We start from the raw sequence: 15,783 nt of genomic DNA on the forward strand, positions 1-15,783 counted from the left end.
TAGCTCTTTACACCTGCCAATTCACTTCCCGCCATCTGTAATGAAGCACATGCATATTCTTTCCATATAAAAATCAGTAACCAGTGAGTGTTTTTGTTCAATTTGTGTTTGCAACATTATTTCGATACTTCTAGTCTTGAGATAAGGCCACACGTTTGTGGTTAGGCTACAGTGTTATTGCATGTTCCTGCCAGAAACAAAACATTTCTCAGCTTTTCCGTTTATTGGGGGGGGGGGGGGGGTTGTGTTAGCTTTTCAAAAGCTTTCAGCAACACATCTGTTTCCTTTCAAATAGTCTCTGTCAGTTACTCTGACCTTATAAATCATATTAGATAACTTTTAGCGCATGGGCATAGGCACAACCCACTGGGGAACCAGGCCCACCCAATAAAATAGAGAAGTTATGTTCCAAATAGGACGTTATGTGTTTTCAATTAAACATGCAAACACCATCAGATAGAATTCATAGCAACCAGTGCACTGCGTTAGTCAGATTTGATGAAATATAACATGACACATGAACTTGACAGGAATTCACCAATAAAAACTAACTGATAGCCACACCCCTAATAAACCATTCCAATATGACTGCATTTAGGCACATGTCACTGCATTCTTCATTTAGCAAACAAGGCCGCTCATAATCCAGTGCCTTTATCACAGTCAACAACACACCTATAATTGAAATATAAAACATGTTTCTCTTTGCGCGACAAATTGTGTGTGTGTGTGTGTGTGTACTAATTTTGCGTAAGCAAATGATACCAAAGCAAACTGTTTACAGTCTTGTTCTTGTTTACAGCAAGTCTATATCCTTCCTAAAAATTGGACAACAAAAGCCTATTTGTTTCGCTGAAACAAAAAGTTATTTGACCGTCTTCATAAAGTCCCTGAGCCTTTATCAAACGAATGGATGTTTGGTCCAGGATGTACAGTTCAGTTGAAGTGAGTTTCACTGCCAAGCACTGTAGGAAGCTTTCCCAGTTACCTTTCACCTACTTAGCCTCCACCACGGACATGAGAGGGTTAACTCCTTTTCTTTGTGGTCTGGCCCCTGCTCGTGAATTGCCTACTTGCTCCCCGGCAGTTAAATCTGGGTCTTGGGAATTACCATATAATGTAGGCATTCTCTGTGGTGAACTTTCCCCTAATTCTCACACTGCTCCTGCTTCGCGGCAGGCCTAAAGAGGAGCACTCCGGCCAAATTATGCAGCACGTTCCCCCTGACTTCCAACACATTGCCAATGACTTCACACAACCGCAATCGGCTTCATTCTATCCCAGCCACATGATTAAGCCGACTCAGGTAACACTGTCGCAGAAAAAAAGCTCTCGCTGTACATTGATGGATGCGTTTTCTAATAAGCGCTAATATCTACAATCGACACGGAGTGTGTTAAGAAGTGCTTCAGTAAATGAAGTACAATCAGTTATTTTTCTTTATGGAGGAAGAAAGACAATGTTTATTCCCAAACTGCATATATTCAGCCAAATTCTTAACTCTGCAAATGAATATGCAATGTAACATTGAGTTGTTTAAAACCACTGATTTATCTAAATCCCATTTCTTATCGTATGGGAAATAATGGTAAATTGTGTCATTGCTATATTACGGTCAAGTCACCCCGTAACACATGATCAACAACAAAGAAATCGATGTCAGTGTCAATCACAGGTGACAGGTTTAATACTCATCGCTGCATCCTTTATTAGAAGGTCGGCTAGACCTCTTAATTCCCGTGGATCACGTCACTTCTCCCTTTTTGTTGACAAAGCTCTTGTGCACAAACTTGCAACATTATCTCACTTCTCTGTTAAAGTAGAAAAATACTGGGCACCAAACCCGTTCACAGGGTTGGTTAACTCGAGGTCCCTCGTGTCTCTATCAACCTAGGGAGAGCAGCCTTTAGTTAAGGCGAACCAAACTCATTTTGAGGAGCAAACTCATTGTGATTAGCTGGGCCTGGCTGCCAAGTGGGTGGGCCTATGCCCTCCAAGGCCCACCCATGGCTGCACCAGTGCCCAGTCATGTGAAATTAATAGATTAGGGCCTAATAAATGTATTTCAATTCACTGATTCCTTTATATGAACTGTAACTCAGTCAAATCTGAAATTGTTGCATTTATATTTTTGTTTAGTATACATATATTTTTTAATCAGCCTGTATGACTTTCCTATCTTGTTTGATGTGACCCACATTCTTTGTTACATCATGATGTGTTCAAAGTGCGTCAATCTATCCCTTGTCATACAGCTGTCTGATTGTCAATTTCTAGTGTACTGACAAGTCTGAACCCCTTTCTGGGTACGGAATGATAGAAACATTATAGAGACAGTAGCTTTCTGTTTAACATCCTTATGTTATGATCATCAGTACATCCTAATGTGTTTGCACAAAAAGCTGTCTTTATCATACAGCTGTGCATGGCAAGGGTTTGCCCGAAAATCTCTTTCTTTACTGTATTCTAAGGGTACTGATGGAAACCAGCTTCATTGTTACATCATGTGCTCCCCTCCCAGTCCTCCTCTAGACAAGAGTTGGGGAGAAACCAGAGAGCAGATCTCCCCCCTCTGCTCAGCCAGCCAATCAGATCGGCCAGCTGGCTGGAGTTGAAGGGCTCTGAAAGTATAAAACTGAAGTGCTCCTCACAGAGAAGTAGGAGCCTGAGATCTAGTAACCAACTGGAAGGGTGCACACTTTGCGTGCCTCTGCAAACCACCGGAGGATAAAACCAACCAAAGAAACCGAGTCAACGAACAAACAAACAAAGGAAAGCAATCGACAATGAAGACAACACTAGTAACTGTGACTCTGTATCTGGTCATTCTGATGGCCACCGGCAACCCCTTCGAGAGGAGAGGAGGCTTGGCCGCTGGCGGGAAGGAGAAGAGGGTGCAATATGCGGCGTGGGACGATGTGAACGTGATCGCCCACGGCCTGCTCCAGCTGGGTCAGGGGCTCAAGGAGCATGTGGACAAGACCAAGGGCCAGATGAGGGATATCACTGCCAAGCTGAAGGCCTTCAACGGTACCGTGGCCGACCTGGGACAGGAGGGTCAGAGGCTGCAGGCGGAGGGCGACGCACTGAAGGCCCGGGCCCGGGGGCTGGAGGACAGGGAAGTCCAGGTGCTCAACGTGACGGCCGAGCTGAGGGAGAGGACAGAGGAGATGCAGCAGGAGAGGAAGAGGGTGGATGAGCGGATGAACAAGCTGGAGGAGAAGGTGGATGGCATGCTGCAGGGAGAGGGGCTGCCCGACATGAATGCAGGCAACTACAGCGATGCCCGCATCATTCAGGTAAGGTGGGAATCCAAGACTATTTGGGGATACTTTGTTTTTCTGTCTGAAAAAGCTATAATACAAATTGCGCATTTGATGTGAAAGGAGAGCAAACGACCTGAGAAAGTTACTACTGACAAGGCAGACTGAGCTGATTTGCTGCATGTCTCCCCCTTTTGTAAGCTTACTTCTCTGCAGTTGCCATTGTATCCAATCATTTCAATTGTAATGAAGGCAATACTATTATTTATTTTTTACAGTAAACAGCCTGGCCTATTCATTCACTGTGCTACATGACAAAACATCACAGAAAAGATGAATTGATTAACATCAAGTCATGCTTAATACAGTAGGTTACTAGTATTATACATCAGTCCTGCATAATAGTTTGACAAATTGCCTATTCGCTACCACTACCCATCTTCAGAAAAATAAGTGGAGGGAAGTGGCGTTATTTCCATTGACCCAAAGATATTCAGATTACAGTAAAGAAAGATCTCCAGCAAACCCTTGAGTCACTGGGACTGTACAGAAGGCACGCCAGTGGGTGTGTTACTATTGTGCTGAAGAGCGTGGACTACGTGTAGAGAGAACGCAAAATCTTGCCAGACAAAAAGGAACTGCACGCCTAATTTTTAAACCGTGATATTTGGAACATGGTCCAATTTAGGAAAATGTCACGCTTGATTTTATAAATGGTTTACAGCTGCAATAGCACCTGCACTCGAAATAATTTATTGTTATGGCCATTTTGGGGGGGAGGGATGGAAAACCCCGCGTTATGTAACCAAACCACCCGGTTGGAAAATACAAATGCCAGCGTTGATTTTGGACATGTGCTCCGAAGGATATGAGTTGTTTTCTGGATATAGTCTAGCAGTTCAATGTGGGCTAGTCATGTTATAAGTAACCTAGGCTACTTACAATTAAGTCACAGGAGAAAGACTTACAGGGTACCCTTTCTGTTTTCTTTCAGTGGATGCTGGAAGCTCAGAATAAACGTATTGATGACCTGGTCAACAGAGTCCGACTCCAGCAAGATAAACTTGACAAGCAGAACGTGCGCATCAGAACCCTGCAAAACCAGGTGTGGAACGCAGTCCATTTGAACATTTATCATGATTTATGCGATTGTTTTGTATGAATTATTTAAAGCTTTGTTTTCTTGCTTCCTCAGATTCAGCTGACAAAAGAGAGACCAGCATTCAGGCGGAAACCAGAGGAGGCCGTTCACAATGGTAGCATTGAGCAGCGCGACTCGCCCATCGGTAAGTAAAACCAAGCTTCATGTCGAATCAGTTGACTCTATTGATTTTTAAGACACCCAGACAAATACTGACCTCCCGTCCCATGCCATCTGCTTAGGGACAGTAAGATGCTTAAAACTTTAACTGGAGTTGTCCCTACATTACTTGAAGTATAGGCTTATTAGCTTTAATCATCAGATTATTGTATGCACGCATTTTACTGCCCAAAGCTCACGAGACATTGTGCACAGATGATTGATTACTTGTCTGATGGAATCACAATCTGATGAATCCCAGTCGGAGTTTGTTTTTTCACAAGTTTCCAGTTGTCTTGAACGCACTGAAGACATAATTCGGAGATGTCTGATTTCCCAGTTGTTTTGAACGCGACATTAGGGACATTTTTCCATGTGAATTCAACAACAAAAAATGTGATGTGATAACGTTGAATCAATGTGGAAAACTGATTGGATTTGCAAAAAGTCATCAACAGAGGGACATTTTGTATTTTTGTCACCCAACTTTTAACTTAAATCCAATGACATTATTTGGTTGATTTCACGTATACTACAGCGGCCTACTCATCACGTGGGTTTTCATCAGGGCGGTATAGAGTTGGCTCATGGTTTCTGGCAATGGAACAAGGATTAGGGCTAACTCGTGGCAAGTTCCTGTTTAGTCCTCAGAGGGGTGGTCACACAAAAAATCCAGCATGAAGGGATATGAATTAATCAATATGACTATACAGGAAATTAGAAGAGTTTATATATCCATCTGAATGATCCCTATGCAAACCATGCCACTTCATGGATGTTGGTCAGATCTGTGATTGACAGACTCAAGAGTTCATTGAAGAAGAAAGTACCATTCTTATACCATTTCAATATATTCCCTGTTAAAAACAAGTAATGTATCGCTCTCTCTCAATCCCAAGCAACATCATTCGTGGTTATATCAAAATATTTCCCACTGTCTGATAGCCACTAAATGAAGTAGTTGAAAAGTGAACCCGGAGCTTGGAGATGCAGTCGCTCAGGCGAACACAATGAGTCCTCTCACAGCAAGTTCTGACAGCAGGATTTTTAGGAATGTTATAAAAGAAACAAGTCCTCTGGCTGCACTTCCATTGAGGGAGAGTTCAGCAGTCTCAGACAGTGTTATCTCAGGGTCACAATAGACCCCGATCACTGAGGGAATACAAATCTGACAGACCTCGGGGAGGGGGGAGTGGTGAATATCCAAATCTAGTATGCTATGTTCTTCAGATTAGGTCCTCTGGGCCAGAGCCAGAAAAAAAGTCAGAACAGAAAATGGAGGTGGTCTAATTTTGTCTGGTGAACTTTGCACACACATCCTTTGTTGTTTTTGATGACACGGACTGCCTTGCTCCATTCTTCCAGCTCTCCACTTTGTACTCCTTCCCATAAAACAAATAATCGCCCATCCCTCAGGAATGTCCAACCGTTCCCCCAGATCTGTCAGAGAAGCCAGCTGTCCACCTTCTCCCCTCCTCCATCCCCGTAGACCCCCGCCTCTTCAGGCCTAGATGAATGCAACTGTGCCAAAGTTGAGGAGAACCCCAGAACGCAAGGAAAATCACAACTACCCATCGCTAACCAATAGAGCTCATGCCTCTCCTAGAAGGGTCATTCCAGAAGAGGGATGTGTTGCGGTCCCGGGGTCGGCGCTCATGTTTGTACTTGAAAACAAATATCAACCAAGTCAAACCGATATTTATTGATTGATTGGTCCCAATTTAAATCTTGAATCATAGTTTAGGCGATTGCTGCAGACAAAGAGCATCATAGCGGATAAACATATGCAGTATCTCTCAAGTCAGCATCATATAAACGTGAACTATTTTCTGGAAAACACTTAAGGTTGTGCTGTGCACCAACTCATGCCTTATCAGGCACATTAATCCAATGGGCTCCCCAGGCCTTTTGTTGACGCTGTCTCTATCCCATATAGTGACAGCATGCTCCTAGCACTCTCTGAGCATTCCCTTTGCATGCAGTGGCTATGCACTTCTGTCACTGACTGGCTGATGTGCATTTGAGGGAGGTGTGACAAACAGGAGCGGAGGGGGAGACGGAGGACAGAAGGGGGTAGAGGAATGCGAGTTGCCAGGCAGCTGAGGTGGAAGTTTGCTTGGGAACTGGGAGAAAGGTCATGTTTACTACTAAGCAAGGAGCTGTCTCCCCCCCCCCCCCCACCAGTTCGGACTAGGGCACAACACATGAACTCTTTCTGTGTTAGGGTATCCAACTATTGATTAACACACTTCACGATAAGGCCCCTTCTTTTTTGCAAGCATTCATAGACCCAGAGAGCTACATTGGAGAAGTCAATGATAGGGATCCCAGCAGTGGAGGCTGGTGGGAGGACCTATAGGAGGAGGGGCTCATTGTAATGGTTGAAATGGCATAAATGAAATCGTATCAAACGGTATGGAAACCACATGTTTAAAATTTGACTCCGTTCCTTTAACTCCATTTCAGCCATTACAATGCGCCCATCCTCTTTAAGCTCCTCCACTGGATCCCAGATAGGGAAACCAGGTGGATCCTGATTCCTGAACATCTGACCTAGTTATTAAGTGAAAGGTAGACCATGTTCTCCAATAATGTCCCTAAAAGTGTGAAGTCTCTCAGTAGAAAACAGTGCCCAGAGTTTGTATTTTCTAGTTGAATTAATCATTTAGAATGTATTTTTATGTTTATTTATATTTGTTCCAGTGTAGAGGAAAGGCCAAAGCACTGTTAGGACACGGACATTGACGACGTGCACTGATACTAACTATTTGAGATACGGTGTGGACAAACTGTGAACCATGTTGTATTTTTGTTCTTTCAGAGATTGCCTCCGATTGCCATGAGCTGTTCCTGAAAGGTGAGACAGCCAGCGGCGTGTACACCATTCAGCCATTAAACTACCAATCCTTTGAAGTCTGCTGCGAAATGACAGCCGGTAAGTGACGTTAGCCAGGGTTATACCCTTGTGTTCTATTTACAGGGCTTAACTAACAATCGTTAACTAGTCCAACAACCAATCTTTATCTTCAGGCAAAAGGATAGCTCAGAAGCCCCTATAGGGGACAAGTCACCGTATAAGGTTTCCCTGTAAGTGTAGTTTTTAAACACATTGTATCACTACATGTATGACAATTGGCTGTGGTAAATTGCTCATGGTCAAGACTAATCCAACTACTCTTCCTCTTTCCTCTCTACAGAAGGTGGCTGGACTGTGATCCAGAGGCGCCAGAATGGCTCAGTTGACTTTGACCAGCTATGGCTGGCCTACCAGAGCGGCTTTGGCAGTCTGAGTGGTAAATAAATCCTCTTATCTTTTCTCATCTCCCTCACTAAATTCCACTGGCGCTAGCTAGCGAGGTCACGCTGAGGTTCGGACAGTACCACCTGTAGCCACAGCATAGAACAGTACAGCGCAGCGCTCTTGACCCGAAAACCTCCCAGTTCAGTTTGATTAACAAGTATTGATACTAACACTAATGCAGGATTGTAGATGTCAAGATCGAGGGATCAGGTGGATCTTGATATGGCAGGTTTGGCACAAACAACCATCTAATCTGCAGCTTTAATGACACTGGCGGCTTTAGGTGCCCGAAGTGACCAAATCGCATGTTCTATTCCTTTTTAAATTCCATTAAGTGATTACCGGCCTCATTACGATGAGATCTATTAAATTAACGAAGACACATGTATGCAGACTTTGCACACGCTGCCAGTGCTTAGGTCTGAACCCTTTCTTTTTTCATCTCTCTCTCACTAGGTGAGTTCTGGCTTGGCCTTGAGAAGATGCACGCCGTGGCCAAAGACACGGACTACACCCTCAAGGTCAAGTTTTCCGACTGGATGGACGATTCTGAGACGGTCCAGTACCCCATCCGTCTGGGCGGGGAGGAGAGCCACTACGCCCTCCACATCCAGGAGACCTCCATCGGCAACCTGGAGAGCTCCCTGGCCACCGAAGCCTCCGGTCTGCCCTTCTCCACCCGCGACCAAGACAATGACCAGAAGAGCGACACCAACTGCGCCAAACACCTCTCTGGTACGCTCCTCTTTATCCATGTTCAAAGTAACTTTTTGTCCAAATTTGATCTTGAGGTCTCAAGATGTATCTCTCAGTAACTCAAATTTGGAATGTAGCACCAATGCCAATCTAACTAGATGTTTGCGCTCTTTCCCCAGGTGGCTGGTGGTTCAGCAACTGCGGACGCTCCAACCTGAACGGGCGCTACTTCATGAGCCCTCCTCCCAAGCAGAGGCATCAGAGGAAGCAGGGGGTTTTCTGGAAGACCTGGCGTGGCCGATACTATCCCCTGAAGACCACCGTCATGATGATCGCACCCATCGCGATCGAGAACAAGTCGTAGAGGAGAGACCCAGCAGTCTTCCGACTTTTCTCTTCTTAAACTGAAACACCTTTAGAGGCGGTTGGCCGACGAGTTAGGTTAGCGACCTGCTCATCCCAGGCCTCGCCCACTGAGGCTTCCAACAGAGCCAAGGCCATCATAAAAGCCAAAACGAACTCATAGTTGAATGGGATCCCGTGTTTCCAAAGCTTTGTTTTTCGAAAGTCTTCAAGTCTCTCGGCTACAGACACAACCGAACAATGCAGAAATGTCTGTTTTAAGAAGTGAAGAAGTACATGTGCATCAGCCTTAGTGGAAATGAATGGCACAGAATGAGGCGAGTGCCAACGTGTGTTCTGTGTTCCAAGAAACGACGCATTTTCTACATGTGGAGACCCATCTGACAGATGTTTTTAAATGCAAGCGCTCTACCCAGATGTTGAGCAGTGACATCTAGCTAGAATATGGTGTTGTCAGCATGAACACTGCCCTCCACTGCAGTTGTACATGTGGGGCAACTGTGGAGTTTATTCATCTGATTGTATGGACCAAAATGGTGACTGAAACAATTAGTTGTTTTCCACATGAACGTAATGGCATTAGCTATTCAAAGGCATTATGTAAATAAATAATCAATGTAAACTAGAATTACAGAAAGTGTGTTAAGAATTTTTAAACAATGGTGGTTTCTTTGTCTACATTTCCCTGTTCCTCTATGGAGCAAAGCACAATTCCAGCCTTTTGTACAAAGTAACTTTTTAAATTTTTTCCCCCTGCAGTTTTATTTTGAATCAAAGTAAGCTCCTGCTCCACTGTTGCGTTCTCGTGGAGACGTTTTATTCCTCAGTCATATTGACTGCATTTAACATGACCAGAGTCGTTTCTTTCTGTATGATGAAACCTCACTGCAACCCATTGTCACATTCTCCAGTGTTCTTTGTCAATGACTTTTAGTTATTATTTTTTCCTTTTATTTAAAAGCTTTAAAGAATCTTTATATATTTCTGGTATTGTCTATTTGTAATTTATATAGTCTATTTTATGTTTTTCAGTTGTAAAATTGTTTTTGTTTTAAAGAAAATAAACAGATTTTTGGCTTCAATAGGAGTCAATAAAAATGATTTTAAAGAACGAATACTGTTGTCTGAGCTCGGATCAAAACACGCTGATGCAGCTGTAAATACAAAACCAGAAGTGAGCCAATGGTCAGAATGAAGTAATATGTCAGACAACTTAAAATGAACATCCGTAGCTAACCCAAAAACAGTCAAATGAATATGGTAGCCAACTTGAAAACTAGTCAAATGAACATCATAGGCCAGGGGTTTTCAAACTTTTCTTGCCCAGGGACCCCAGCATATGTTAGCAAAAAATAAAAAGTCATGTCTTCTCATCAGGTGAATGATAAAAGTCAAGTAGAAGTAAAACAATTTGAAATTAATAGATTTGGAAGACAGTTTTCATACTTTCCTAGTTTATAAAAAAGGCATCTTTGCAGGGGAGAGATTTTGCTGTTGTAAAGCACATTTTCTGCAATTCTACACATTTCCACTGAGCTGAGAGAAAATGTTGCTGATTTCCTGCAATTTATGCATTTTTGCCATGGCTAGCACTGTGTGCCTCTGCTCAAACATATCAAAATCAATGGGCTTGCTCGATTCTCCCTTTTAATTTGTTAGTTCTCAAAGATGGTATTATTTTAAAAATATGTGTAGTTCAATATCTTTTCTGCATGCTTTCTATCTGGTTTTGGTTGTTTAAGTTGACACTGAAATTGCCCACATAAGACTTTTCTATAAAGAAAAGAACCCAGTAATCAGCTCCAATGACTATAAGTTCCTCCATATTAAGGGATTTCGAGATGTTGGCAATGACACCATTTAAATGGGCTCCCGAGTGGTGCAGCGGTCTAAGGCACTGCGTCACAGTCGTAGAGGCGTCTCTACAGACCCTGGTTTGATCCCAGGCTGTATCACAACTGGCTGTGATCGGGAGTCCCATAGGGTGCCGCACAATTGGCCCATCATCGTCCGGGTTAGGGGAGGGTTATGCCGGGGTAGGCCGTCAATAAGAATTTGTTCTTATCTGACTTGCCTAGTTAAAGGTTAAATCAATTTTAAAAATCTAGACTGATGAACAGGAACAGCTAGCATGCTAAACTGTTCCTTTAGACTTCCAATTGAGCCAATGTTAGTTAAAACAACCCCTAACTTCCTTCATAAAGGGTATCCACAATGTTATTCTACTGTAGCTAGCGGAATTCATAAAAATGATTATTTTCGCATAAATTCCCAAAAATATTTTCCTCAAAGAAATAAGTAAGATTGTGGACCTGCTGCGGTACCTCCCGCAGACTCGAGTAGCCAACTCGAAAACAGTCAAGTGAACGTAGTCTTAAACCTCCATCCAACACAGATGGTAGGTCAGCATGAGATACTTGATTGGAAAATGGATAAGCAGACTAGCTAACTAATCCATCCCATTCACACACAGAGGGTTAATCAGATCTTGGCATACTGCCTGGCAGGTGATAGAGGAATGTCCTGGCCGTGCTTAAGCTTGCCTTGCGCTGCGCCCCACAGCCAAGAGACAGGCCCTAACTCTACCAGCTGCATCCCCCATCTCTACTAGCAAATGGTTCCCAATGTGAAGATTCCCCACAAGCAAACTACAGAGACAAACGTGTCATAGTGCTGAACAGGGATGGGCTGCTGTGTCAAGGTATGTTTGCTTTTACAAAGTGAGGCTGAGTAAGGGTTCCTCCAATTAGCGGTATTGATTGAAATTGAGCTGACAGAGCCGAGTTCAAACGTGCTTATTATCAAATCAATATGGTATTTTTTTTTTTGCCTCAATTTCAATGAATTATTTGCATATTACCGGGCTTGATAATATTGCATTTGATCAAGACTGCAGTACTGAAGCCATTCCATCATCGTAAAAGCAGTGAAGCTCTTGGCTTGCAACTCCCATTTTTCCACCACTGTGAGGAAACATAATATTTCACCAATTCGCCTTAAATTGCAGCCACTCATAAAATCTGGATGGAATACCTGAGGGAAACAAAACAACTTTCCCTAGGCAGGCTAGGGTTGAGACAGAGACACGTGTTAACAGCATCCGTGCATAGTGTCTTAGAAGCACCATGCACGTGGACCTCTTGTATTCCCCAGAATTAACAGCTAAGTCATCTTAAAAGAAGCTATGTCCAGAGGCTTCCTTCCGTCAACTTCAATGTCTCACACCTCTGATAAATGTGGTCAGGTGTCAGGCTTTACGGCTAATGTGCGTTCTAACACCTTCAGAGAGAGTGAGTGACATGAAGGGGCATCCAATGCCTAATGTCCCGCTGTTCGTGATTGACCTCGATCAAATGCTAGCTCAGGTGGAGTTTTCCTTACTCAATCTTGTTCTGAGGGCAGTTCTGCCTCGAAGGGCAGAACAAACGGCATTCTGCCTGGGTGCCGATGTGACTAGCTAATTGGTCATTTTCTTTCTGTGACAATCAGGCTATTATTCTGACTTTCAAGGGTCAAAATTCACTGTCCGGTAGGGATCATGCACACATGGAAAAGAAAAACTCTTGAGATGCATTTTTTCATAGAGGATGACAAATCAAATATGTTGTCGTTGTCATCAATAAAAAGGTAGCCAAAGGGTAAACCGTTACTTTGACTGTCCATTTGCAATATAAAAAGAATACAATTCAACTTCACTCATAAACTATTTCGAGCTGCAGTTGAACGTCTCACCCTCTGAAACAGGTGCTCCAAAATGGCTACCAAAGCTTCATGAGGTGGTCCACATGGACTGCAGTCTACTCAGTAACATCAAGGCATCTGCAGCGTCAATCACGTTCAAGCGCTCTCGCTCCCAGCAAGCTCATCTACAAAAACACAAGCGTCGATCCCTGGCGGCCATGGCAACTGTCCCCCTCCCAAAGGGAAGGTGGATGCATGAGTACTCAATGATTAAAAGGTGCTTTGAATAGCCCTGAGATGGAGTGTAGTTTCACTGTGTTTAAGATATCAATCACATCGTAGTTGACCATTGACACTCACGCTTGTTATCATGTACAATATGACACATTGAAGCAGAAGCGTGTCTATATATCCATCCATCTTTGTTCATGTTCATCTAGGACAAATGAAATAACAACAAAGAGCAGAGATTTCATTATACATTTATTCATCGTCATGTATAAATTTTATTCAGGTGGTAAAAAGCTGTTTAAGACTCGGCTGCTCACACTTGCATCGTTATTGCAGTAAAAAAAAAGAAAATAACAGCATGATCAGAAGTCAGAAGTACTTTGGCAAATATTGTATCTTCAGAGGGCAAGCCGACACCTTGAGCAATGTAATGCGAGGCGAGATTAGAGAAAGGGCGCAAAAAAGACTTTATATCAATGAGGGACTTCGTTTGACGCTCATTATAAAATAATAAGAATCCATACAAATATTTTATTTTAACAATACACACTTAAAATAGTTAATGAATGCAAGTAGAGGCAGGGTCTCTTCCGCTAGCCATTACACACCACCTCCAAGGCTTAAACTCACAGTAAGTATTATAGCTATATTCTTTCTGTCTGCCTGTCTGTCTGTCTAGATTCCATTTCCTGTTTGAGGAACCCCACTCCTACTACTGACTTGAGTGAATAAAATGTAGGAAAAAGAAAAACATTTGGCAAAACAATCATGGCTCCAGTGAAGAGGAAAACAAGGGAGAGTGATTGCGGCTCAGCCTCCAGATAATGTTGTCCTCCTTTCATTCCACAGTGAAACTTGATAACACTGCCTTGGATCACCTTAGGGAACCTAACCCTACCCCCCACCCTAATGTGGGGGCGAGAGAAAGGAAGAATGGGAGAGAGAGAGAGAGAGCAGGCAACAGAGAAAGAGAGAGGGAGAGAGCTAGCAACAGAGAAAGAGAGAGGGAGAGAGGTGGAGGCATAATAGAGTGAGATCTCCAGTTCACGGTAAATGTGGGCTGGATGGGCGTGGCTGCAGAGTGTGAGGTCTCTATGCCAAGGTTGAGGGGTTATCGGGGGGTGGGGGGGGGGGTTCACCCCGGTTTCAGAGGTATTGTTGTAGAAAGTGCAGCAGCATGATCTCATAGTGTTCTCCTGACTCTGGGCAGCGAATACTGTGTCGCTCGTTGGGGTAGACCTGCAAAACAACAGAGGAAAATCAAACACTAATTCCTGCTTCAGTACATACTGTACAGCACATGTGACTCCAGCTACCTACAAGCTGCAATGTTCTGAAAATGCAATATTCCCTGAAACCCATTCATACCAAGAAGCTGTACAGTAATAAAGAGGCCCAAATTTCTGGTCTGCTGGCTTTCATTTTTAAGTGACAGTTTAGTCATAAATTAAGACATTGGCTTCATGCTATATAGGCGCATACCAGTGTATGCTTCTGAGCCCCACTTTGACAGCACATGGAAGAGACTGTAGCAGTATTTTCTCTAATTGTGCAACAACGTTAGGGGGAAAATAATATGGGTAGCGTAGAGATAGTTGATGCACAGTAGTTACCCAACTGTTGCATTCCAGCACTGAGGCCCTACAGTATTTTAAGCAAAGCTGTCCAATTTGAAAGTCATTACGTCAACCCAAGTGATTAAGATTATATCCAGCAGAAGCTGCTATGCCTCTGGCCCAGTGGCTATACGTTATCCATAACCTGCCATTAACGCTGATTCTAGAAATGTGAAAAACGCATTAATAAATTGTAGAAAAAGTAAAATACTAGCCTGTAGCTGATATGGCTTCCCAGCGCGTATTATTTGTGACACCAGGAAGTTGGTATGGAAAAAGTGCACATTCTCGTCGAGGAATCCGTGTAGAATCAGCAAGCGGTTTGGCCTGTTAGGACAAGGAGAGGGTTTCAAAGGGATGGAAATGGACATAAAATTAGGTTCAATTATCATGTTTAAATGTATACTATACAATAGTAAGTATATCCTGGGTTTTTAAAATGTATACAGATGTATAGAGAGTGTGCAACTTTCACTGGGCACGAGGGGGACATGCCCCCCCACATTCTGAAATTGCATTTTTGTCCCCCGCAGTTTTATCATTGGAATGCACATTTTTTTTTAAACAATGAGGCAATGGTGTGCTTTAGGACCATGTGGACGCCTCCGAGCAGTCGGGGAGGCTGTTTGGAGTGTTTATCCGAATGGATAAAAAATATGTGTGTGTGTGTCCCACTTCTAAAACCAAAGTTGCACCACTGTAGAAATGTCAATGGTGAAACTCAATAACATCCCATCTGTCCTTGAAATTTGAGCCAAGACTTTTTTCGCTCAAAACCCATGCCCGTTTTTAACCAACAAAGATGAACAAAATGGAAAGTAAAACAGAATTGTGCGATCATGTTACAACACCTACATCTGACCTCGAGGGCCTACCATTATTCTATTATGTTTTCTACAGTATATATAAGTAGGCTATTCTTATATTGTAGAGTGCAGTAAACTGGGACTGACTCGCTGGGCAGCTTGTCCACGTGCAGAGCCACGGAGCCCTCCTCGTAGCCCTGCGGGTTGTTCTCAGGAGTATCCATGTAGCGCTCCGTGTAGCCCGTGTCGTACGCCATCCACACGGTCACCGGGGCACCCGCTATGGCCACCTGAAAGGAACAACAACATTGCCATTTTTTTCTCTAATTTATTTTACTTGTTTATTTATTTGCAGTTAGGGACAGCACAGAAACTCCCCAGATAGAGGTGTGCCAAGCTTGTAGCGTCACACCCAAGAAGACTTGAGGCTGTAAATCACTGCCAAAAGGTGCTTCAACAAAGTACAGAGTAAAGGGTCTGAATACTTATGTAAATGTCATATTTCTGCTTCTTTTTATTTTTTTAT

General features: G+C 43.3%; 2 protein-coding genes across 5 annotated transcripts in view; one reads left to right on the plus strand and one right to left on the minus strand.

The window, feature by feature from the left end:
* Window positions 1-2,476: 2,476 nt before the first annotated feature.
* LOC109875360 (angiopoietin-related protein 4) lies at window positions 2,477-10,038 on the plus strand. The gene is made up of 7 exons (XM_020467697.2): window positions 2,477-3,299; window positions 4,258-4,368; window positions 4,459-4,549; window positions 7,385-7,498; window positions 7,761-7,856; window positions 8,321-8,599; window positions 8,740-10,038. Exons 1-7 carry the CDS (start codon window positions 2,787-2,789, stop codon window positions 8,922-8,924), a joined length of 1,389 nt encoding a protein of 462 aa, XP_020323286.1. The 5' UTR covers window positions 2,477-2,786; the 3' UTR covers window positions 8,925-10,038.
* Window positions 10,039-13,070: 3,032 nt separating this feature from the next.
* The window catches only part of LOC109874671 (dipeptidyl peptidase 9-like), a 29,273-nt gene continuing 26,560 nt past the window's right edge, over window positions 13,071-15,783 (minus strand). For all 4 annotated transcript variants that reach the window (XM_020466686.2, XM_031810271.1, XM_020466688.2 and 1 more), the window contains exons 19-21: window positions 15,405-15,547; window positions 14,667-14,778; window positions 13,071-14,074 (exon numbers count right to left, since the gene is read on the minus strand). In XM_020466686.2, coding sequence (XP_020322275.1) covers window positions 13,982-14,074; window positions 14,667-14,778; window positions 15,405-15,547 — 348 coding nt within the window. In that variant the 3' untranslated portion in view covers window positions 13,071-13,981. The remainder of the gene's footprint in view (window positions 14,075-14,666; window positions 14,779-15,404; window positions 15,548-15,783) is intronic.

The sequence above is a fragment of the Oncorhynchus kisutch genome, linkage group LG30 (genome assembly GCF_002021735.2).
Source record: "Oncorhynchus kisutch isolate 150728-3 linkage group LG30, Okis_V2, whole genome shotgun sequence".
NCBI lineage: Eukaryota > Metazoa > Chordata > Actinopteri > Salmoniformes > Salmonidae > Oncorhynchus > Oncorhynchus kisutch.

Excerpts from the sequence above, each read along its gene's own strand:
- LOC109875360 (XM_020467697.2), top strand. The coding sequence starts at position 2,787 with ATGAAGACAACACTAGTAACTGTGACTCTGTATCTGGTCATTCTGATG. Across the intron at positions 4,550-7,384 it reads GCAGCGCGACTCGCCCATCG|AGATTGCCTCCGATTGCCAT; the intron begins GTAAGTAAAACC and ends TTGTTCTTTCAG. Across the intron at positions 7,499-7,760 it reads CTGCTGCGAAATGACAGCCG|AAGGTGGCTGGACTGTGATC; the intron begins GTAAGTGACGTT and ends TCCTCTCTACAG.